Source organism: Ranitomeya variabilis, chromosome 1, assembly GCF_051348905.1.
Source record: "Ranitomeya variabilis isolate aRanVar5 chromosome 1, aRanVar5.hap1, whole genome shotgun sequence".
Taxonomy (NCBI): Eukaryota; Metazoa; Chordata; class Amphibia; order Anura; family Dendrobatidae; genus Ranitomeya; species Ranitomeya variabilis.
Genome location: NC_135232.1, coordinates 787345148 through 787370565, shown reverse-complemented (window position 1 = coordinate 787370565; position 25418 = coordinate 787345148). Strand labels below are relative to the sequence as shown.

At 44.3% G+C, this 25418-nt stretch overlaps 1 protein-coding gene across 1 annotated transcript in view; it reads left to right on the top strand.

Moving 5' to 3' along the window:
* The window catches only part of CIST1 (colon, intestine and stomach enriched 1), a 233774-nt gene that overhangs the window by 181312 nt on the left and 27044 nt on the right, over window positions 1–25418 (top strand). The window contains exons 4-5 of the mRNA XM_077272939.1: window positions 556–636; window positions 24812–24966. Of these exons, the coding sequence (XP_077129054.1) occupies window positions 556–636; window positions 24812–24966 (236 nt within the window). The remainder of the gene's footprint in view (window positions 1–555; window positions 637–24811; window positions 24967–25418) is intronic.

Below are 25418 nucleotides of genomic sequence, written 5' to 3'. Positions count from 1 at the left end.
ACAGTAGATAAAAGAAAATAAAAAAAGCAGAAAATGACTCACACCAGGAGACACCACAAAATTCCACAAACATATTAGCCAGGTATACACACAGCCAAAGCTATCTGCGTTATGTAAAATATCGTAATAAATAGTGCCCTGATGAACCAGGCTACAATGGTAAATGAAGCAAATAGCAAGAATCTAATTATAAACGGCAATCCAATAAGATAATACATGCATGTGAGTATACAATAATGAAGGGGTACGCCTAATAAAATTAAGGTATATGTAGTATAGCTACCTGGAGAACATGAAAGGTGGTGTCTCCCCACCCCAACGTGTGTTTCACTGCTGGCATCTTCCAGTGACGCAACACATGCAGGTTCGCTGTAGAATAAGCCCCTCCTGCGGAGCACAGGATGAAAGTTTCTAATAGTCATAAATAGTGTTACACACACATAGGCTTGTTCTATCAAATTCCCTAAAATCTATAGTGACATTTAATAGTTTCAGTTTTCAATAGTTTTTTACTTGTTTTCAGCACACATGATGACATTAATATCTTTTCTGCAGGTGATACACATGCTACTGAAAAAACTGCTTCAACAACCAATTATACAACCATGTATACTAACAGGACAGAAACTTCGAATGGTAAGTTAAACAATTACTGTGTCTTCTCCTTTTTGGTTGGACTTACATACGAATTAACCCCTTCCCGACATGCGCCGTACTAGTACTGCTCTGCGGGAACTGAGTTCCCGCAAACCGCAGTACTAGTATGGCGGCACGATTGCGCGGTCTCACGGTGAGCACCACGGCGATCACGTGCGGGTGTCAGCTGTATGTGACAGCTGACACCCGGCAGCAATGCCCACGATCGGCGCTAGTGACAGCGACATAGAGGGGCATCGCGCAGGGATGGGGGCTCCCTGCGCTCTCCCACCGGAACAACGAGATGCGATCGCGTTGTTCCGGTGTTCTCGAAGGTGTCCCCGGATCCAAAATGGCCACGGGGCTCCTTCCGGGTCCTGGAGTGAGGTTGCTTCCCGGCGCCTGCTGAGAACAGGCACCGGAAAGCCTCCTGCACTGCCTGTCAGATCGCTGATCTGACACAGTGCTATGCAAAGTGTCAGATCAGCGATCTGATGTAACATAGTGATGTCCCACCCTGGGACAATGTTATAAATTAAAAAATATATATATATAATGTATGAAAAAAAAAATCCCCAAATAAATAAAAAAATTAAAAATAAATATTTTCCATTAAATCCATTTATTTCTGTAAATAAAAAAAAAAACAATAAAAGTACACGTATTTGGTATTGCCGCATCCGAAACGACCTGCTCTATAAAACTATCATACTAGTTAACCCCTTCAGTGAACACCACAAAAAATAAATAAAGAACGAGGCAAAACAATGCGTTATCATCATACTGCCGAACATAAAGTGCAATAAACTGTGATCAAAAAGACGGATATAAATAATCATGGTACCGCTGAAAACGTCATCAGCAAAAATAAAGCCACCATACAGCGTCATCAGCAGAAAAATAAAAATGTTATAGCTCTCAGAATAAAGCGATGCAAAAACAATTATTTTTTATATAAAATAGTTTTTATTGTGTAAAAGCGCCAAAACATAAAAAAATGATATAAATGAGGTATCACTGTAATCGTACTGACCTGAAGAATAAAGCTGCTTTATCAATTTTACCACACGCGGGACGGTATAAACGCCCCCCTAAAAGAAATTCAGGAATTGCTGGTTTTTGTTCATTCTCCCTCCCAAAAATCGGAATTAAAAGCGATCAAAAAATGTCATGCGCCCGAACATGGTACCAATAAAAACATCAACTCGTCCCGCAAAAAACAAGACCCCACATGACTCTGTGGGCCAAAATATGGATAAATTATTGCTCTCAAAATGTGGTGATGCAGAAACTATTTTTTGCAATAAAAAGCGTCTCTTCGCGTGTGACAGCTGCCAAACAAAAACCCGCTTTAAAAACCCACTATAAATAGTAAATCAAACCCCCCTTTATCACCCCCTTAGTTACTGAAAATAATAAAATGAAAAAAAATGTATTTACTTCTATTTTCCCATTAGGGTTAGGGTTGGGACTAACGTTATGGTTAGGGTTGGGGCTAAAGTTAGGGTTAGGGTTGGGGCTAAAGTTAGGGTTTGGATTATGTTTACCGTTGGGGTTAGGGTTGGGATTAGGGTTAGGGGTGTGTCAGGGTTAGGGGTGTGGTTAGGGTTATGGTTAGGGATGAGATTAGGGCTGGTATTAGGGTTAGGGGTGTGTTGGGGTTAGGGGTGTGGTCAGGGTTATGGTTACTGTTGGGATTAGGGTTAGGGGTGTGTTTGGGTTAGGGGTGTGGTTAGGGTTATGGTTGGGATTAGGTTTAGGGGGGTGTTGGGGTTAGGGTTGGAGTTAGAATTGGGGGGATTCCACTGTTTAGGCACATCAGGGGCTCTCCAACGCGACATGGCGTCCGATCTCAATTCCATCCAATTCTGCGTTGAAAAAGTAAAATGGTGCTCCTTCCCTTCCGAGCTCTGCCATGCGCCCAAACAGTGGTCCCCCCCACATATGGGGTATTAGCGTACTCAGGACAAGTTGGACAACTTTTGCAGCCCAATTTTTCCTGTTACCCTTATGAAAATAGAAATTTGGTGGTTAAAATATCATTTTCGTGGAAAAAAAATAGTTTTTATTTTCACGGCTCTGCGTTATAAACTTTAGCAAAACACTTGGGGGTTCAAAGTTCTCACACAACACATCTAGATAAATTCCTTGGGGGGTCTAGTTTCCAATATGGGGTCACTTGTGGGGGTTTCTACTGCTTAGGTACATGAGGGGCTCTGCAAATGCTACGTGACGTCCGCAGACCATTTAATCAAAGTCTGCATTCCAAAACAGCACTCCTTCCCTTCCGAGCTCTGCCATGCGCCCAAACGGTGGTTCCCCCCACATATGGGGTATCAGTGTACTCAAGACAAATTGGACAACAATTTTTGCACTCCAATTTCTCCTGTTACCCTTGGGAAAATTAAAAATTGCGGGCTAAAAGATCATTTTGTGGAAAAAAAAGATTTTTTAATTTTCACGGCTCTACATTCTAAACTTTAGTGAAACAATTGGGGGTTCAAAGTGCTCACCACACATCTAGATAAGTTCTTTAGGGGGTCTACTTTCCAAAATGGGGTCACTTGTGGGGGGGTTTCACTGTTTAGGCACATCAAGGGCTCTCCAAACGTGACATGGTGTCCGATCTCAATTCCATCCAATTTTGTTTTGAAAAGTCAAACGGCGCTCCTCCCTTCCGAGCTCAGCCATGCGCCCAAACAGTGGTTTACCCCCACATATGGGGTATCAGCGCAATCAGGACAAATTGCACAACAATATTTTGGGTCCAATTTCTCCTGTTACCCTTGGGAAAATAAAAAAATTGGGGGCTCAAAGATCATTTTGTGGAAAAAAATATATATTTTTTAATTTTCATGGTTCTACATTCTAAACTTTAATGAAACAATTGGGGGTTCAAAGTGCTCGCCACACATCTAGATAATTTTCCTAGGGGGTCTACTTTCCAAAATGGGGCCACTTGTGGGGGATTTCAACTGTTTAGGCACATCAGGGGCTCTCCAAACGCGACATGGTGTCTGATCTCAATTCCAGCCAATTTTGCATTGAAAAGTCAAACGGCGCTCCTTCCCTTCCGAGCTCTGCAATGCGCCCAAACAGTGGTTTACCCCCACATACGGGGTATCAGCGCATTCAGGACAAATTTCACAACAACTATTCGGGTCCAATTTCTCCTGTTACCCTTGGGAAAATAAAAAATTGGGGGCTAAAATATCATTTTTGTGAAAAAAATATGATTTTTTTTACGGCTCTACATTATAAACTTCTGTGAAGCACTTGGGAATTCAAAGTGCTCACCACACATCTAGATTAGTTCCTTAGGGGGTCTACTTTCCAAAATGGTGTCACTTGTGGGGGGTTTCCACTGTTTAGGCATATCAGAGGCTCTCCAAATGTGACATGGTGTCCGATCTCAATTCCAGCAAATTTTGCATTGAAAAGTCAAATGGCGCTCCTTCCCTTCCGAGCTCTGCCATGTGCCCAAACAGTGGTTTACCCCCACATATGGGGTATCGTCGTACTCAGGACAAATTTTACAACGACTTTAGCATCCAATTTCTCCCGTTACCCTTGGTAAAATAAAACAAATTGGATCTGAAGTAAAAATTTTGTAAAAAAAAGTAAAATGTTCAATTTTTTTTAAACATTCCAAAAATTCCTGTGAAGTACCTGCAGGGTTAATAAACTTCTTGAATGTGGTTTTGAGTACATTGAGGGATGCAGTTTTTAGAATGGTGTCACTTTTGGGCATTTTCTGTCATATAGGCCCCTTAAAGTCACTTCAAGTGTGAGGTGGTCCCTCAAATAAATGGTTTTGCAAATTTTGTTGTAAAAATGAGAAATCGCTGGTCAACTTTTAACCTGTACAACTTCCTAGCAAGAAAATTATGTTTCCAAAATTGTGCTAATGTAAAGCAGACATGTGAGTAATTTTATTTATTAACTATTTTGTATGATATGACTCTAATTTAAGGGCATAAAAACGAAATTTTTAAAATTGCAAAACTTTCAAAATTTTCGCCAAATTTTCTTTTTTTTCACAAATAAATGCAAGTCATATCAAAGAAATTTTACCACTATCATAATATACAATATGTCACAAGAAAACAGTCTCAGAATAACCAGGATCCATTGAAGCGTTTCAGAGTTATGACCTCATAAAGTGACAGTGGTCAGAATTGAAAAAAATGGCCTGGTCAGGAAGTTGAAAACAGGCTTCGGAGTGAAGGGGTTAATGATGAGCGAGCACTAGGGATGAGCAGGTGGTGAAATATTCAGACTCGCTATACTCGTAATGATTAGGTCCTAATACTTGGGTGTTCGTAACGAGTAGCTGTGCAATTTTTACGCACCGGTGTCCTTTGAAAAGCAATTCATACGCGGCTACAGTAAAATCACACTAACAGTTTAGAATAGAATAGATAGAATACATACAGTACCTTGCGAAAGTATTCGGCCCCCTGGAACTTTTCAACCTTTTCCCACATATCATGCTTCAAACATAAAGATAACAAATGTAAATTTCTGGTGAAGAATCAACAAGTGGAACACAATTGGGAAGTTGAACGAAATGTATTGCTTATTTTAAATTTTTGTGGAAAGTCAAAAACTAAAAAGTGGGGCGTGCAATATTATTCGACCACTTTACTTTCTTTGCAGCAAACTCACTCCAGAAGATCATTGTGGATCTCTGAATGACCCAATGTTGTCTTAAATGCCTAATCGTGATAAATATTATCCACCTGTGTGTAATCAAGTCTTCGTATAAATGCACCTGCTCTGTGATAGTCTTAGGGTTCTGTTTGAAGCACAAAGAGCATCATGAAGATCAAGGAACACAACAGGCAGGTCCGTGATACTGTTGTGGAGAAGTTTAAAGCTGGATTTGGATACAAAATGATTTCCAAAACTTTAAACTTCCCAAGGAGCACTGTGCAAGCGATCATATTGAAATGGAAGAGGTATCATACCACTGCAAATCTATCAAGACCCGGCCGTCCCTCTAAACTTTCATCTCAAACAAGGAGAAGACTGATCAGAGATGCAGCCAAGAGGCCCATGATCACTCTGGATAAACTGCAGAGATCTACAGCTGAGGTGGGACAGTCTGTCCATAGGACAACAATCAGTCGTACACTGCACAAATCTGGCCTTTATGGAAGAGTGGCAAGAAGAAAGCCATTTCTCAAAGATATCCATAAAGAGTGTCATTTACAGTTTGCAAAAAGCCACCTGGGAGACACACCAAACATGTAGAAGAAGGTGTTCTGGTCAGATGAAACCAAAATCAAACTTTTTTCAACAATGCCAAACGATATGTTTGGCGTAAAGGCAACACAGCTCATCACCCTGAACACACCATCCCCACTGTCAAACATGGTGGTGGCAGCATCAAGGTTTGGGCCTGCTTTTCTTCAGCAGGGACAGGTGTAGCGTGGCTAAAGGTTGTATAGTCGACGGGAGATATGTGTCACAGAGATGGCTTGTCGCTGTGAGGTAACCCGGAGTGTTTTCTTTAATGCACATAAAGCAATAAGGAAATGTTTAGTATACTTGGGTCCGGGTTACGGGTAGCTATGAGAGATGGGAGGGTCTGGCTACCCATATACCTCACCCCTGGGTAAGGGGCATAACCATGCCTATCTATGTGTGTTTCAGGACCTGTGGTGATGTCATAACCACATGTCTAATCATGTGATGGGTTCCTGGGTGTGGTTAGATCCATAAAAGACAGGCTAATGCTTAACACAGGAGGTGTGTGTGGAGGAGAAAGCCTCCACAGTGTGTTAAGGCTCTAGGACTGAGCCTGAAGGACTGGACACTTGTGTTTTCTTTTCCTGAGCTAAAAGCTATTTGTTTTCTGTGCTTACGGTGTGGTTTATGGAGCAATAAATCTGTGAACTTTTAATGGAACGTGCCTCCTGAGTGTCAGCCATCGCACCTGAGCGAGTATAAACCCTACAATTGGTGTTTAGGATGCGGGCAACGATCCAAAGAGCACATGTTGCAGTGCTGGCTGGTCTGAACCAGAAGGAGTGGACGGTCTTGACAACCGTGAGTAAATACTGACCGGGGTCAGTGAGAACTGCTGTTTGTGGGATACCTTCGAGGAGAAGAGGGTTTCAGGAATCTGTGTGGCCGACACCAACAGGTAACGGACAGGAGTCCGTGTGTTATTGACCGGGGTCAGTGAGAAACTGTGTTTGGGCTGTAAAGCCGGGTGTGTAACAGACAGGAGTCTGTGCTGTGCTGACCAGAGTCAGTGAGAGACTGTTTTTTCTATAAAGCACATGTGCGGGTGTTTGCTGTGGACCAGCAAGTCCGTAAATTATTGTTTTTTTCACTCTGTGGGGTTGCGAAGTTTTCTGTGGATCGGTGGGTGCACGACGTCTGTGGTGGTTACGTGCAGTGCAGGTGCAGCAAGAGGTTCTGCAGCAGCTGGAGTTGCAGTGGCAGCAGCGGCTTGTGATCGGCAGCCGAAGGTGCCGGTGGTTTGTGACTACAATAAGTGCTGTGGCAGTACCAGCAGGAGCTGGTGAGGTATTGTAAAAGGACAGTGTGAACCAGGTCACACAAACTCTTAAAGAGCAACGGCCTAGAAAAGACCTAAGTGTACTGTGGTACTGTTGGGGCCTGTGAGTGCCGTGGGGGAGTCCACGGGGTGTACCCCAGACTGGGGTGGTGTCCCTAAAGGGGGTGGAGTCCCAAAACGGAGCGGTGACTCCAAATAATTATGGTTGGCCAAAAAGGGGCTGCGTCTCAAAAGGGGGTAGTTGCCCAAAAGGGGGTGGAGTCCCTAAAAGGGGTGGTGGCCCTAAAGGAGAAAATGGTCCACAAGGGGGCGGTAACCCAAAAGGGGTGGGGTCCAAAAAAGGGGCGGTGACCCAAATAGGGGTGGTGGCCCAAAAAGGGGCGGCGGCGAATTCGCTGATGAACTGTTGCCGGGTTCAGTGTTCGAACAGCGCATGTCCAGAATATTGTACTGACTTTCCATCTGACAAGATGTCACAGAGCTGTTCTGTAGAAGTCAATGGAGTGTGCGTGACTGGACTTCTGGACTCAGGGAGCCTGGTGACGCTGGTGAGCGCCACACTCCCTGTCTATCTGATGCCCGGAAGGAAGATGGAAGTCCACTGCGTTCATGGGGTCACTAGGGATTATCCAGTGTCCAGGGTAATCATTGAGATGCCCACTATTTTTTCCAGCCATGATGTACCTGTAGTCCCAGACTTGCCATTCCCTGTTGTAATAGGTCAGGACTTTGAAAGGTTTTGGGACTTGTGGGAGGAAAGGGGAGTGTCTGATTGCTCAGAACGGAGTCGGAATGACCCTAAGGGAGCCCCCCCCACAACAGGCGGCTGTAATGATTCCGAGTAGTGTGATGTATGAAAAGGAGATAGCGACACCTAAGGTCGATAGTCCAGATTTCCGGGTGACTGGAAGAAAGTGTGGGTCTGACACCTGTTTAATTGGGGACTTGCTGTTCCAGGATGACAGGGTGAGAGGGGGTGACTCCTATTTAGACTGACTCAAGCGCAAAGGGAAAAGAGTGCAGTAAGGAGGAGCCGAGTAAAAATCACAGATCTTCATCTCGTCGCGGGGGCCGCAGAAAGCCGGGACAGGTTACACCCTCTGAGAAGAGAGATGATGAGGAAGAGACATGGTCAGGTGCAAATCACGTTGTTTTCCTTGATGAGGAGGTCACTTTATCTCTGACAAACCCTAGCACTGAGGTAGTTGGTGACGGGCTGGGGTTAGAACAGACCTTTAGTAGACCCACATCTGCAATGCCTGGAAAGGGTGAAGTGGCTCAGTATGAAGGCTCCAGAGTACCTGCTGCTGAAGAGATGGAGAGCTCTGAAGTTACAAAGAGACAAGAGGTATCTAGGAGTAAACAGACAGAGAGCCCTGGAGAGACCATTGAGGTGGATGCAGAAACAGGTGGAACTCTGAAGAGGCAGAGTGTGGGTGGGCAAGAGACCCCATCTGAAAATCTAATTAAAGAAGTGATGGTGCGACATGTGCTGGCCAAAAGAGAGCAGGACAATGAGATAGAGCTGCTTAAAGAAATTGTCGAGCAAGAAAGGGTCCTGAGACTGGCGATTGAACACAGAGTGGATGAGCTGAAGAAGGAAGTCTCTGAGCTCAGAGGTCACCTATCAGCATGTCAAACTATGAATATGGCCATATGGAAAGATGTGGAGGTGCTCAGAGAGGCCCAAGAGAAGCATCAGCTGGAGCTTCTTCAGAGAGAGGATGAGCGTCGCTGCCTGGCAGAGGAGCAAGATAAAGGTCTACGAGAGCTCAAGATAAAGGTGACTAATCCCCAACTCCAGAAATTCACGGATGACCGTGACACTGAACTGTTGCGCTCTCCCGATCTTAACGCAATGAAAGAGAGTGAGCTGGAGAGGCTGATCAAAGAAGGGTCCTCCACGGGGGAAGAAATCCAGCAAGGGAAGTGCCACGCAGATTGCCGAACAAAGGACGTTGAGGTCTTGGAAAACTGTGCTGACCTTAAGGACTAGGAGGTCCAACAATATGGCCAGGAAGACTGATGAGACTTCAGTTTTCAAATGTGTAATAGACGTACCCGAAGACATGCAAGAAGTGTGTTCCAGTGAGGAGGTGCATGAGGCTTTTAAAAAGGCAGTCGAAGCGTGTAGGGTGCACTAGGCGCCTGAGACTCATCAACTGGTCATACTTTCGACTAGGGAAGTCACAGTGAAGCGGGTGGCTGTCCTGAGAGAGATGCATCTACAATGCCTCCGCACAAAACAAATGATCACGTTGAAGAATGAGGAAACCGCTCGACGTCTGGAGCTAGAGAAGCTCAAAATCGGCTCGGCTTGGTGGAAGATATCATTCTGGTACCCAGAAATATGGTGGGAAAAGTCATCGGAAGGCTTGGGCGAGTGATGCAGGAGATTGTAAATAGATCCGGTGTGAAGAGACTGAGGGTTCTGGGTGATGACAAGGCCCAGGTCGTGGGTGAAGATGGGATGGTTCCATTCCTTGTTGTCGGATCCATGGAGAGTCTTGAAAATATCTGGATGCTCCTGGGGTATTGTATGGGTTACCTAATAGAAGTTGAGCAGCTAAGACGTGAGAGGGAGCAGGTCAATATAGAGCTGCGGGAATTGGCAAACAGATTGCCACCACCTTCAACTTGCGGTACAGAGAGACGAAGAGGTTCTCTAAAGACTCGAAGTCCTCAAGCTAACAGAGGATATAGAGATAAAGGGAAGAACTGCTCTCCGAAGAAAGACAATGGGAGAGATCACCAACAGAGGGAGAACCGAAGGTGGCCAGAGGGAAGAGCTAGAAATAGTAACTCCTCAGTTAGCTCAGAGCTCAGTGACTTAAGCGGGAGATCCTGTAGCAGACGAGATGACAAGGGGTCATCGTTATCAAAGGATGTGATGGAAATGGATGACGAATGTCGATGAAAGGGTTCAATAACAGGCCCTGACTTAGACAGATGGTTTGACTGTCAGGGACAACTGAGAAGGGTCTCTAGTCAGTTTAGGACAAGTGCCAAGCCCCACGGCTTTAGGCAGAGGGGGGGTATGTAGCGTGGCTAAAGGTTGTATAGTCGACGGGAGATATGTGTCACAGAGATGGCTTGTCGCTGTGAGGTAACCCGGAGTGTTTTCTTTAATGCACATTAAGCAATAAGGAATTGTTTAGTATACTTGGGTCTGGGTTACGGGTAGCTATGAGAGATGGGAGGGTCTGGCTACCCATATACCTCACCCTTGGGTAAGGGGCATAACCATGCCTATCTATGTGTGTTTCAGGACCTGTGGTGATGTCATAACCACATGTCTAATCATGTGATGGGTTCCTGGGTGTGGTTAGATCCATAAAAGACAGGCTAATGCTTAACATAGGAGGTGTGTGTGTGGAGGAGAAAACCTCCACAGTGTGTTAAGGCTCTAGGACTGAGCCTGAAGGACTGGACACTTGAGTTTTCTTTTCCTGAGCTAAAAGCTATTTGTTTTCTGTGCTTACTGTGTGGTTTATGGAGCAATAAACCTGTGAACTTTTAATGGAAAGTGCCTCCTGAGTGTTAGCCATTGCACCTGAGCGAGTATAAACCCTACACAGGGAAGCTGGTTAAAATTGATGGGAAGATGGATGGAGCCAAATACAGGACCATTCTTGAAGAAAACCTGTTGTAGTCTGCAAAAGACCTAAGACTGGGATGGAGATTTGTCTTCCAACAAGACAATGATCCTAAACATAAAGCAAAATCTATAATGGAATGGTTCACAAATAAATGTATCCAGGTGTTAGAATGGCCAAGTCAGAGTCCAGACCTCAATCCAATCGAGAATCTGTGGAAAGAGCTGAAAACTGCTGTTCACAAACGATCTCCATCAAACCTCACTGAGCTCAAGCTGTTTGCCAAGGAAGAATGGGCAAGAATTTTAGTCTCTCGATGTACAAAACTGATAGAGACATACCCCAATCGGCTTTCAGCTGTAATCGCAGCAAAAGGTGGCGCAACAAAGTGTTAAGTTAAAGGGGCCAAATAATATTGCACGTCCCACTTTTCAGTTTTTGAATTTCCACAAAAATTTAAAATAACCAATACATTTCGTTCAACTTCACAATTTGCGTTCTACTTGTTGTTGATTCTTCACCAAAAATTTACATTTGGTATCTTTATGTTTGAAGCATGATATGTGGGAAATGGTTGAAAAGTTTCAGGGTGCCAAATACTTTCGCAAGGCACTGTAAATATACATTAAATAAATTACCTTTATAAGAACAATGACTATAATCACATAAATTATGTCACAACAGAATCACAATTGTGGGAGCGGCCATCTTGGGATACCAGGCTGGTTGAGAGGCAGCGCCTATGCCCAGCAGCAGTGCAGTAATCTGAAGAGCTCATTTACCAAATTGTACCATTTCAGAAGCACAGAAAGTTTTTATAAAGGGGATTTTTGCATAGAAATATATATTACATATACACATACAATATTTTGCGGATTATAAGACGAACCCAATATTTTGGGGAGGAAAATAGGAAAAATATGTCAGCCCGAAGCATGTGATTATGAAGGACTCCAGACGCTATACTGAAAGTGCGGCACCCAGGACAAAATAAACTTTCTTTCTCCCAGGAACCACCAGCTTTCAGTCATGCAGGTATGCCCGGAGCAATTTCAGTCACCGCTCACAGCAGTAAGAGCGGCACCTGTAAGCACACACCGGCACTTTGACTGACAGCAGGCTGTGCAGTGATGCACAGATCGTCAGTCATAGAAAGAATGCTGTGAGCGAGGACCAGCCCCACCCACAAAAAGACCTCACAATCACGGGCAGTACTGGTCTCTGTTCTCCCCGTTCTCTCCTTACAGTGCGCTCTCTTTCCGGCTTCTCATTAGAGCTGCTGAAGTTATGCACTGTCACTGTCCATTAGAAGAATTTTGCATTGTGACAAGATCCTACTGAGCACACATCAGAATTAACAAATGACGTGTGGTCAGAAGAGCAAGGACTAGCCCAGGCCCTGAAATAGATGTCACTGATGATGGCGCATTTCAATTCAGGGATGGGACAGAAGCTGCGGCACTGAACATAGCCTCTGCCTCCTGACAAATTGTTTAAGTATCCCAACATAGAATGGGGACTCTCAAACGGAACATCATCATAAAGGAAATAAGTAAATAAAAAATTACTAAAGCAGTTAGAGTAGAGAGGGGACTATAGGGACTTTTTAATTTAATCATATTAGAAAAGCTATTAGATTATTACAATAAATAGTAATTTAGAAAGAAAAGCATTATTAGCTTTGGACCACCGCTTTAAGGTACTTTGACTGCACCTACCATTAAAGCAGGACTGTACAACATGCAGCCCGCTGAGGGTTGTTGTGTGGCCCACAGAGCTGTCTAATTGAAGACACTCCCTTCTCTTTTATATTCAAATGTACTGTATTCATGTCTATCAGATACAAATACATTTTAACACTGCGATGCGGGCTGAGGCGAGATGAGGTCAGCACACTGCTGATGTCATCACACTGCTGCTGGCAGTTCAGCCCCGAAGCAACGCAGAGGAGAAGAGATGGCGCGGCCAGCAGTAAGCACTCCATGAAGGAGACGAATATGAAATGTCTTATTATTCAAAACAGGTGACATGTGCCGGGAAAGACGTGGGCTCAGTGCCAAAGCCTACATCAAAGGGAAAGACACGACATGCGCCATAAATGTTTGGCGCATGTCGTGAAGTGGTTAAAAATTCTCAAAAAGACTTTTGAGGTTATGATGAGGATTTTGTGAGATTCTGCTAAAAAAAACTCAATGTAACTTAGCATATATTCGCACTCATTTTTTGGAGCAGAAACTTAGCAGAATCTTTCCAAATCCTCCTCAAATACTCAAAACTTGGTTCTGGTGATGTATTAATGTACTGATGGTGATTCTGGTGATATATTCATGTAAGTAACCCTTAAATTTTTTTTGCGACCCTTGGGATTGGTTCAGTATGGAATTGCAGCCCTTGAAACAAAAAATGTTGCCCACTCCTGCATTAAAGGTAACCAGTCAGCTGCCCTAACTCCATAAACCACCAGCATGAGTGTATTGCACTACATTTCCATTAGCCCCTTTTTGCTTCTTAGTGATTGATGATGAATGTAAAATTAAATGAGTTGTCCACTACTCTGACAATCCCTTATCTATAACAATTATACCCCACTCCAGTGCTGGCACCATTCCAGGCAATCCCTGTGAGCAATTCAGCGGCTGCTTCACTCTCCCCTACCTTGAACGCAACTGACATCCGAAGCAGGTGAGAGAGCAGTCGCAGCTCTCACTTCCTCTGAATGTTTGGATCTGTCCAAAAGCGAGGAGTATGAATTTATATTGATAGATCGAGCGATCCTGAACTCGGTGATACCAAATATGTTTATGTTTATGAAGGGGGGATGATTTGAACTTTTATATATTTTTTGTTTTTTTCAATATTTATAAAAACTTTTTTTTCCACTTTTTGCATGCTTCAATAGTCTCTATGGGAAACTAGAAGCTGCAGTTTTTCCGATCGGCTCTGCTACATACAGGCGAAGATCAGATCACCTGTGTGTGTAGCATTTCTCCGGTCCTCCCAAGACCTCCTTCTCTCCTCCACGCTTATTCGCTCCTCACCCAATCTAATCCAAGACTTCTCCCGAATATCCCCCATCCTCTGGAATTCTGTGCCCCAACACGTCCGGTTATCCACCACATTTGGATCCTTCAAAAGAAACTTGAAGAACCACCTCTTCAAGAAAGCTTACAACCTGTAATGACCACACGGCCCCCTCAACACCATTGGACCTACTGCAACCCCTGACCTACTGTCTCCTTCCCCACAATCCTATATAACCTATAAAGAATTGCACATACTCGAACTTAGTGTACAAAAAATTCCATAAATTTTATTAATAGTAGTAAAATCATTTAAACAACAATGATGATGGAGATGGTACTAAAATAAAGACACCATAGACCAGAGGCAAAATATCACACACATAGAGCCCGCTGCCGCCTTATTCACTAACCACATGGATAAAGAGTTTCTCTCGCCTCAACGGCATAATATTTATACCTCCATAGATAGGTCAAATAGTATATAGCAGCATAGTACCGGGCAGCAATAAATAAACATTACCTCTGGTCCGATGGTGCCACGACCCCAACGCGTTTCGGCTGCGTGTGCCTTCTTCCGGGGGAGTCAATTTCCCCACAATCCTGTAGAATGTAAGCCCGCAAGGGCAGGGTCCTCTTCCCCCAGTACCAGTCTGTCATTGTTAGTTTTTTTACTGTAAGTGATACTTGTATTTTGATGTAACCCCTTCTCATGTACAGCACCATGGAATTAATGGTGCTATATAAATAAATAATAATAATTTCTGCTTTCGGGGCTCATAGCAATCTGGCTATGACAACTATAGAGGTTTGCTGGACACCTCTGGTTGTAATGTCAACCCATCGGTGACCCGCAATCACGTGACAGGGTCACCTGTTGTGAGTTTGGTTTTTGGGCTCCCCCGGTGGTCACTGGTGGTACTGGACTTGTGTGCTTCACTTTCTCTGTTCACCTGTTTCCATCAGGATATGGGTGTATCCTATTTAGCCTTGCTGCTCAGTTATTCTAGTGCCGGCCATCAATGTAACCAGAGCCTTTCTGTTGCATGTTCCTGCTTCTAGACTACTATCAGCTAAGTTGGACTCTTAGTCCTAAGTTTGTTTTGCATTTTTGTTCCAGTTCACAGTTATGTTATTTTTCTGTAGCTGGAAGCTCTTGTGGGCCGAAATTGCCACTCCGGTGTCATGAGTTGACACATGAGTCTTAAAGTAATTTCGGGATGGTACTTTAATAGGGTTTTCAGCTGACCGTGAAGTTCCCTATTGTATCTTCTTGCTATCTAGTAAGCGGACCTCGCTTTGCTGAACCTACCTTCATACTGCGTATGTCTTTTCCTCTGAACTCACCGTCAATATATGTGGGGGGCTTCTGTCTCCTTTTTGGGGGAATTTCCCTAGAGGTAAGCCAGGTCTGTCTTTTCCTCTATTAGGGTTAGTTAGTCCTCCGGCTGGCGCTAGGCGTCTAGGGATAAAACGTAGGTACGCCACCCGGCCACTGTTAGTTGTGTGGTAGGTTTAGCTCACGGTCAGCTCGAGATTCCATCACCCAAGAGCTGTTCTGTTATTTATGTTCTCTGACGTTCCCTTGCCATTGGGAACCATGACAGTATGGCCGGCCCAGTGTTAAAACCGTTGCAGATTTTTTTTTTTTTTTTTTTCCTCTGAGCTTGCTCTATAGTTGACTTAGTTGCATTTCTGCTCTAATTGCAGCCTTTGTCTCTCTCTCTCCTTCTAATCCTTGAATGGCTCTGATCTCACCTGATTAAAATGGATCCTCAGAGTTTGGCTACAGGTTTGAATAATCTTGCTACGAAGGTTCAAAATTTACAGGATTTTGTTATTCATGCTCCTATATCTGAACCTAGAATTCCTATACCAGAATTTTTCTCCGGGGATAGATCTCGTTTCCTGAATTTCAAAAATAATTGTAAATTATTTCTTTCCCTGAGATCTCGCTCCGCTGGAGATCCCGCACAGCAGGTTAGGATAGTAATTTCCTTGCTGCGGGGTGACCCTCAAGACTGGGCATTTGCATTGGCACCCGGGGATCCTGCGTTGCTCAATGTGGATGCGTTTTTTCTGGCTTTGGGGTTGCTTTATGAGGAACCTAACTTAGAGATTCAGGCTGAAAAAGCCTTGATGGCCCTATCTCAAGGGCAAGATGAAGCTGAAATATACTGCCAAAAATTTCGTAAATGGTCTGTGCTTACTCAGTGGAATGAGTGCGCCCTGGCGGCGAATTTCAGAGAGGGTCTCTCTGATGCCATTAAAGATGTTATGGTGGGGTTCCCTGCACCTACAGGTCTGAATGAGTCCATGACAATGGCTATTCAGATTGATCGGCGTTTGCGGGAGCGCAAACCTGTGCACCATTTGGCGGTGTCTTCTGAGAAGGCTCCAGAAAATATGCAATGTGATAGAATTCTGTCCAGAAGCGAACGGCAGAATTTTAGGCGAAAAAATGGGTTGTGCTTCTATTGTGGTGATTCAACTCATGTTATATCAGCATGCTCTAAACGTACAAAAAAGGTTGATAAGTCTATTTCAATTGGCACTTTACAGTCTAAGTTTATTCTGTCTGTGACCTTGATTTGTTCATTATCGTCAATTACCGCGGATGCCTATGTCGACTCTGGCGCCGCTTTGAGTCTAATGGATTGGTCCTTTGCCAGGCGCTGTGGGTTTGATCTAGAGCCTCTGGAAGTTCCTATACCTCTGAAGGGTATTGACTCTACACCATTGGCTAGTAATAAACCACAATACTGGACACAAGTGACTATGCGTATGAATCCAGACCATCAGGAGATGATTCGCTTCCTTGTGTTGTACAATCTACATGACGTTTTGGTGCTCGGATTACCATGGTTACAATCTCATAACCCAGTCCTTGACTGGAAAGCAATGTCTGTGTTAGGCTGGGGATGTCAGGGGGCTCATGGGGACGTACCTTTGGTTTCCATTTCGTCATCTATTCCCTCTGAGATTCCGGAATTTTTATCTGATTATCGTGATGTTTTTGAGGAGCCTAAGCTTGGTTCACTACCTCCTCACAGAGATTGCGATTGTACCATAGATCTGATTCCGGGCAGTAAATTTCCAAAGGGTCGTTTATTTAATCTATCTGTACCTGAACATGCTGCTATGCGAGAATATATTAAGGAGTCCCTGGAAAAGGGACATATTCGTCCTTCTTCATCTCCCTTAGGAGCCGGTTTTTTCTTTGTATCTAAAAAAGATGGCTCTTTGAGGCCGTGTATTGATTATCGACTCTTGAATAAAATTACAGTCAAATATCAGTATCCTCTGCCACTGCTGACTGATTTGTTTGCTCGAATAAAAGGGGCTAAGTGGTTCTCTAAGATTGATCTCCGTGGGGCGTATAATTTGGTGCGAATTAAGCAGGGGGATGAGTGGAAAACCGCATTTAATACGCCCGAGGGCCATTTTGAGTATTTAGTAATGCCTTTTGGTCTTTCAAATGCCCCTTCAGTCTTTCAGTCCTTTATGCATGACATTTTCCATGAATATTTGGATAAATTTATGATCGTGTATCTGGATGATATTTTGATTTTTTCGGATGACTGGGATTCTCATGTCCAACAGGTCAGGAGGGTTTTTCAGGTTTTGCGGGCCAATTCCTTGTGTGTGAAGGGTTCTAAGTGTATTTTTGGGGTTCAAAAGATTTCTTTTTTGGGGTACATTTTTTCCCCCTCTTCCATTGAGATGGATCCTGTCAAGGTTCGGGCTATTTGTGATTGGACGCAACCTTCTTCTCTTAAGAGCCTTCAGAAATTTTTGGGCTTTGCTAATTTTTATCGTCGATTTATAACTGGTTTTTCTGATGTTGCTAAACCTTTGACTGATTTGACCAAAAAGGGTGCTGATGTTGCTGATTGGTGCCCTGCTGCTGTGGAGGCCTTTCGGGAGCTTAAGCGCCGCTTTTCTTCCGCCCCTGTGTTGCGTCAGCCTGGTGTTACTCTTCCTTTTCAGGTTGAGGTCGATGCTTCCGAGATCGGAGCTGGGGCGGTCTTGTCGCAGAAAAGTTCCGACTGCTCCGTGATGAGACCTTGTGCGTTCTTTTCTCGAAAATTTTCGCCCGCCGAGCGAAATTATGATATTGGTAATCGGGAGCTTTTGGCTATGAAGTGGGCTTTTGAGGAGTGGCGTCATTGGCTTGAGGGGGCTAGACATCAGGTGGTGGTATTGACCGATCACAAGAATTTGATTTATCTTGAGTCTGCCAGGCGCCTGAATCCTAGACAGGCGCGCTGGTCGTTGTTTTTCTCTCGGTTTAATTTTGTGGTCTCATACTTACCAGGTTCTAAAAATGTGAAGGCGGATGCCCTTTCTAGGAGTTTTGAGCCTGATTCCCCTGGTGATTCTGAACCTACAGGTATCCTTAAGGATGGGGTGATATTATCTGCTGTTTCCCCAGACCTGCGACGGGCTTTGCAGGAGTTTCAGGCGGATAGACCTGATCGTTGCCCGCCTGGTAGACAGTTTGTTCCTGATGATTGGACCAGTAGAGTCATCTCGGAGGTTCATTCTTCTGTGTTGGCAGGTCATCCCAGGATCTTTGGTACCAGGGATTTGGTGGCTAGGTCCTTCTGGTGGCCTTCCCTGTCTCGAGATGTACGAGTTTTTGTGCAGTCTTGTGATGTTTGTGCTCGGGCCAAACCTTGTTGTTCTCGGGCTAGCGGATTGTTGTTATCTTTGCCTATTCCGAAGAGGCCTTGGACTCACATCTCTATGGATTTTATTTCTGATCTCCCTGTTTCTCAGAAAATGTCTGTCATCTGGGTGGTGTGTGACCGTTTTTCAAAGATGGTTCATTTGGTGCCCTTGCCTAAGTTGCCTTCCTCATCCGAGTTGGTTCCTCTGTTTTTTCAAAATGTGGTTCGCTTGCATGGTATTCCGGAGAATATCGTTTCTGACAGGGGGACCCAGTTCGTGTCTAGATTTTGGTGGGCGTTCTGTGCTAGGATGGGCATTGATTTGTCTTTTTCGTCTGCGTTCCATCCTCAGACTAATGGCCAGACTGAGCGAACTAATCAGACCTTGGAGACTTATTTGAGGTGTTTTGTGTCTGCGGATCAGGATGACTGGGTTGCCTTTTTGCCGTTGGCGGAGTTTGCCCTCAATAATCGGGCTAGTTCTGCCACTTTGGTTTCTCCTTTCTTTTGCAATTCGGGGTTTCATCCTCGTTTTTCTTCCGGTCAGGTGGAGTCTTCGGATTGTCCTGGAGTGGATACTGTGGTGGATAGGTTGCATCGGATTTGGGGACAGGTGGTGGACAATTTGGAGTTGTCCCAGGAGAAGACTCGGCATTTTGCTAACCGCCGTCGTCGTGTTGGTCCTCGTCTTCGTGTTGGGGACTTGGTGTGGTTGTCTTCTCGTTTTGTCCCTATGAGGGTTTCTTCTCCTAAGTTTAAGCCTCGGTTCATCAGCCCGTATAAGATTTTGGAGATTCTTAACCCCGTGTCCTTTCGATTGGACCTCCCAGCATCTTTTTCTATCCATAATGTCTTCCATCGGTCATTATTGCGCAGGTATGAGGTACCGGTTGTGCCTTCCGTTGAGCCTCCCGCTCCGGTGTTGGTTGAGGGTGAATTGGAGTACGTTGTGGAGAAGATCTTGGACTCCCGGGTTTCCAGACGGAAACTTCAGTATCTGGTCAAGTGGAAGGGCTACGGTCAAGAGGATAATTCTTGGGTGACAGCCTCTGATGTTCATGCCTCTGATTTGGTCCGTGCCTTTCATAGGGCTCGTCCTGATCACCCTGGTGGTTCTTGTGAGGGTTCGGTGCCCCCTCCTTGAGGGGGGGTACTGTTGTGAGTTTGGTTTTTGGGCTCCCCCGGTGGTCACTGGTGGTACTGGACTTGTGTGCTTCACTTTCTCTGTTCACCTGTTTCCATCAGGATATGGGTGTATCCTATTTAGCCTTGCTGCTCAGTTATTCTAGTGCCGGCCATCAATGTAACCAGAGCCTTTCTGTTGCATGTTCCTGCTTCTAGACTACTATCAGCTAAGTTGGACTCTTAGTCCTAAGTTTGTTTTGCATTTTTGTTCCAGTTCACAGTTATGTTATTTTTCTGTAGCTGGAAGCTCTTGTGGGCCGAAATTGCCACTCCGGTGTCATGAGTTGACACATGAGTCTTAAAGTAATTTCGGGATGGTACTTTAATAGGGTTTTCAGCTGACCGTGAAGTTCCCTATTGTATCTTCTTGCTATCTAGTAAGCGGACCTCGCTTTGCTGAACCTACCTTCATACTGCGTATGTCTTTTCCTCTGAACTCACCGTCAATATATGTGGGGGGCTTCTGTCTCCTTTTTGGGGGAATTTCCCTAGAGGTAAGCCAGGTCTGTCTTTTCCTCTATTAGGGTTAGTTAGTCCTCCGGCTGGCGCTAGGCGTCTAGGGATAAAACGTAGGTACGCCACCCGGCCACTGTTAGTTGTGTGGTAGGTTTAGCTCACGGTCAGCTCGAGATTCCATCACCCAAGAGCTGTTCTGTTATTTATGTTCTCTGACGTTCCCTTGCCATTGGGAACCATGACAGTCACCGATGGGCTGGATTTCCGGCGCGCTTCCTTGAAGCGTGAGTTAAATGCCTCTGTCAGAGATTGACAGCGGCATTTAATGGATTAATAGCCCCAGCTGGATGGTGATTCTACCCGCGTCTGTTAGAGGCACATATCAGCTGTTAAAAACAGCTGACATGTGCCGGGATAGATGTGGGCTCAGCGCTAGCGCACACATCAAAGGGAGAGAGTCCGACGTAGGTGTATTGTTAGCAGGACCTGTTAGGCCCAGGGATTCCCTGTCTGGCACCACAGTATTCCCGAGATCCATGTCCATCTTCCTCTGTACAGAAGGTTGTTGGTTGTCTCCATAGCCCCGAACTTGAGCTTTGAGCTCCGGACTAGTGATGAGCAAGTGTACTCGTTGCTCAGGTTTTCCCATGCACGCTCGGGTGGTCTCCGAGTATTTGTTACTGCTCGGAGATTTAGTTTTCATCACTGCAGCTGAATGATTTACAGCTACTACCCAGCCTGAGTACATGTGGGGGTTGGCTGGTTGCTATGGAATCCCCACATGTAATCAAGCTGTCTAGTAGCTGTAAATCATTCAGCTGCGGCGATGAAAACTAAATCTCCGAGCACTTACAAATACTCGGAGACCACCCGAGCGTGCTCAGGAAAACCCGAGCAACGAGTACACTCGCTCATCACTACTCTGGACGTTGCAAGAATGTCAGCTGAGAATTTTGTACGACCTCATACCCACAGAACGTTTTGTCCACATTGTGCTTCCAGCCTCCTGCACCTTGAACTTCCCCTTGCCTCCAACGAACACTCATTATCACTTTCACTAACTCTCACTCTTGACTAAAGGAGGATATTTCTATTCTTTTTGCCCAAGCCCCTCCCAAGCTAGGCTATTCCTAATCAATTAAATTAAATGTATCTTGCCCTACTGTACCTACAGTCACTATCTATCTCTATCCTAAGTAGTGTTGAGCGATACCGTCCGATACTTGAAAGTATCGGTATCGGAAAGTATCGGCCGATACCGGCAAAGTATCGGATCCAATCCGATACCGATACCCGATACCAATACAAGTCAATGGGACTCAAGTATCGGACGGTATTCCTGATGGTTCCCAGGGTCTGTAAAAAGGGTGTAAAAGAAAGAATTAAAATAAAAAATATTGCTATACTCACCTCTCCGACGCAGCCTGGACCTCACCGAGGGAACCGGCAGCGTTGCTTGCTTAAAATTCGCGCTTTTCCTTCCTTACGTGAAGTCCCGGCTTGTGATTGGTCGCGTGCCGCCCATGTGGCCACGACGCGACCAATCACAGCAAGCCGTGACGTAATTTTAGGTCCTTCAGGATTTTAAAATTACGTTCTGGCTTGTGATTGGTCGCGTCGCGGTCACATGGGCGACGCGACCAATCACAAGCCGTGACGTCACGGGAGGCTGGACACGCGCGCATTTTAAAATGCGCGCGTGTCCTGCCTCCCGTGACGTCACGGCTTGTGATTGGTCGCGTCGCCCATGTGACCGCGACGCGACCAATCACAAGCCAGAACGTAATTTTAAAATCCTGAAGGACCTAAAATTACGTCACGGCTTGCTGTGATTGGTCGCGTCGCGGCCACATGGGCGGCACGCGACCAATCACAAGCCGGGACTTCACGTAAGGAAGGAAAAGCGCGAATTTTAAGCAAACAACGCTGCCGGTTCCCTCGTTGAGGTCCAGGCTTCGTCGGAGAGGTGAGTATAGCAATATTTTTTTATTTTAATTCTCTCTTTTACACATTTTTACATTAATGTTGTTTCGATACCGATACCCGATACCACAAAAGTATCGGATCTCGGTATCGGAATTCCGATACCCGCAAGTATCGGCCGATACCCGATACTTGCGGTATCGGAATGCTCAACACTAATCCTAAGCACTAAGCTATATCTTATACTTTCCCTAAACCGGTAGAACATAAGAAAAAATGGGGATATAGTCCAATATAATCAACAATTGTAAATTTATTAGAATATTACACATAACATATAAATGGATAAAAGTACATAGACTAGGATCAGGTAAAACCTTGATAAAGAGGCGAAACGCGCGTCGGTGGCAGCGTGGACACGTGTCCTGACTCAGTAACACTATGGGTAAGCACATATGCAAGCGTACAACCCATCCTAATTATGGCATAGCGCGCAGTTTACCATAATTATTGTGATACTTGTATCTTTATTATACATCATTGTTTGGGCTTTAAGGGGTTGTTTCTGCGGCACTTAAGCACTTTTTTACCTGGAAAAAACAAGATCATTTGTAATTAGGACATACTGTCCACATCTTTTTTACCTGATCCTAGTCTATGTACTTTTATCCATTTATATGTTATGTGTAATATTCTAATAAATTTACAATTGTTGATTATATTGGACTATATCCCCATTTTTTCTTATGTTCTATAGCATGTTTGAGAGTGTCCTGTAGGTGCACCTTTATGAGACCTGTGCATTGGTATTGGTCTCTGTGGCACCTCTATACTAATGGTACCTTGTATGGTTTATATTTATTTCCCTAAACCTGAGCTGAGTGTACCAGAGTATTCACACTATGCAACTGTTGTCTTCCTGGGCAGGAACACGACAGTCTCTGTCACAACCTTAAACAGGGAGGCAACAAAGGGGTTAAATCCACTGCCTTGTGCAGTCAGATTCTATAAGCACAGGATGGTGATAACAGGAGTGAGAGGGGAGCAGCAGATCAAAGAGGCAGGAATGCCAGAGGACAACTGTTTCACACTCAGACTCCTGAATGTGGGAGGCCATGTAATCTGCAGAGCTCACATACACAGGAATCAAATAGAACACATAGGGTGCCTGAGGGAAGGTTTACATGTGCATCCCTGTAGTGAAAGACAAGCCCACAGCTGGCACAGGCCCATCTGGCATTTGCCAGAATTGCTAGATGGCCAGTCCAGACCTGCTTAAGGAGTTAAACAAAGGGGATGTGATTACATGACAACTTTGCCCCTTGTGCATGTAATGAACTGAACTGTGTCGTTTTGGTGCTTTCTCTTTTCTATAGGCTTCTATGTGTAGTCTAAAAAGAACACATGTAAAGAATACAGTGGACACACAGCCTAGTTGCTATCAGGCACGTTAGGCGACACCTTTGTACTCCTTGGAGTTTGTAGTGCCACAGAAGTACTCAATCCATCTATTTCAATATATATTCACCCCTTGCTATACTCTCCCCTGATGAAGCTTATGTGAAAAGGGTGAAAAGCATAGAGAATGTTTATTGTTCACTACTAGTGATGAGTGAATATACTCGGTACTCGAGATTTCTCAAGCACGCTCGGGTGTCCTCTGAGTATTTGTAAGTACTCAGAGATTTCGTTTTCTTGCCGCAGCTGAATGATTTACATCTGTTAGCCAGCATAAGTACATGTGGGGATTCCCTAGTAACCAGGCAACCCCCACATGTACTTATGCTGGCTAACAGATGTAAATCATTCAGCTGAGGTGAGGAAAACTAAATCTCCGAGCACTAAAAAATACTCGAAGGACACCCGAGCGTGCTCGAGAAATCTCGAGTAACGAGTATATTCGCTCATCACTATTCACTACTATTAGGACATCACTTGGGTACTGCTCTTGTTCAGTCGGGAGCCTTTCACATGGGGCACGACAGGGGACAAAAGTGACCTAAGTATTCCCTTCGTCTTACTCCAAAGTGGTCCAATATTGTTGATCTCTATGTATGTGGGTGAGATCTTCCCATTTTTATTTGCATGTTGTCGTCATGGCCACTTTTCTATATAATGTTTGTCTTAAGTGTTACTTGTTTTTAGACCGTTTCTGTGGTTTTGAGTATTTTTAATATATGTTAGTAAAAGTTAAGTTAAATGTCATAGGTGTAGTCTACGCTGTTTCCGTATCTCCTATTCATTTCCATTTAAGTTCCAGAAGCAACGTAGCGCAGCTGTGCTCAGCTGTTTTTGTAAACCGGCCTCAAGTGGCTGGGACCGAGAAGCAGATATTCTTGTCTCGGCCATGAAAGTCAGAGATGGACTTAACCATTTATTATAGGACTTACACCCCAAAATATAACCAATAAAAACTACAACCTATCTTTAAATAAAAAACAAGGTCTGATACAGCGACACTGCATAAAAAGACTGACGGCTTTCAGATCGTTGTGACCCAAAACTGACTGTTTACATCTAACAGACATGTTTTTTAAAAAATAAAGAAATTTATAAGGAGAACCTAAGATGCATAGCTAATTTTTAAAAGGGTTACTAAAATTGCAGTATGTTAATGCAAACACGGGAGGGCAGTGTTGCTCTACTGTTGAAACATTCATGTAGGAAAAGTGTTTTTCTACCAAATGTATATGCAGCTCCAAATACTGGCTTTTGGTTTTCAATTCACTTGTTTGAATATGATTTTCTTATTCAGTATAACTTTGCATTTATTTCCTTTTTTATTGTTAGGCATCCTTGGTTCCAAGGACTTGTCTGAAAATCCAGGCCTGATTGCTGTCCTGTGCATCTTTATTTCTATTCTCTGCATTGCTCTAGTGGTCACTGCTGTGAGGTTCTTCCAGAAACCTAGTCCACAATTTGAGAAGTTGGATGAAGTACCAATGGTAAGACGAGCCTCTATTATAAATTACATAATCTATTATTAGCCCAGACCATCAGTGAGAGCAGCAATAGAGCACTTATATGTTCTATATACAGTTAGGTCCATATATATTTGGACAGAGACAACCTTTTTCTAATTTTGGTTATAGACATTACCACAATGAATTTTAAACAAAACAATTCAGATGCAGTTGAAGTTCAGACTTTCAGCTTTCATTTGAGGGTATCCACATTAAAATTGGATGAAGGGTTTAGGAGCTTCCGCTCCTTAACATGTGCCACCCTGTTTTTAAAGGGACCAAAAGTAATTGGACAATTGACTCCAAGGCTATTTCATGGACAGTTGTGGGCAATCCCTTAATTATGTCATTTTGAATTAAGCAGATAAAAGGCCTGGAGTTGATTTGAGATGTGGTGTTTGCATTTGGAAGGTTTTGCTGTGAAGTAAACATGC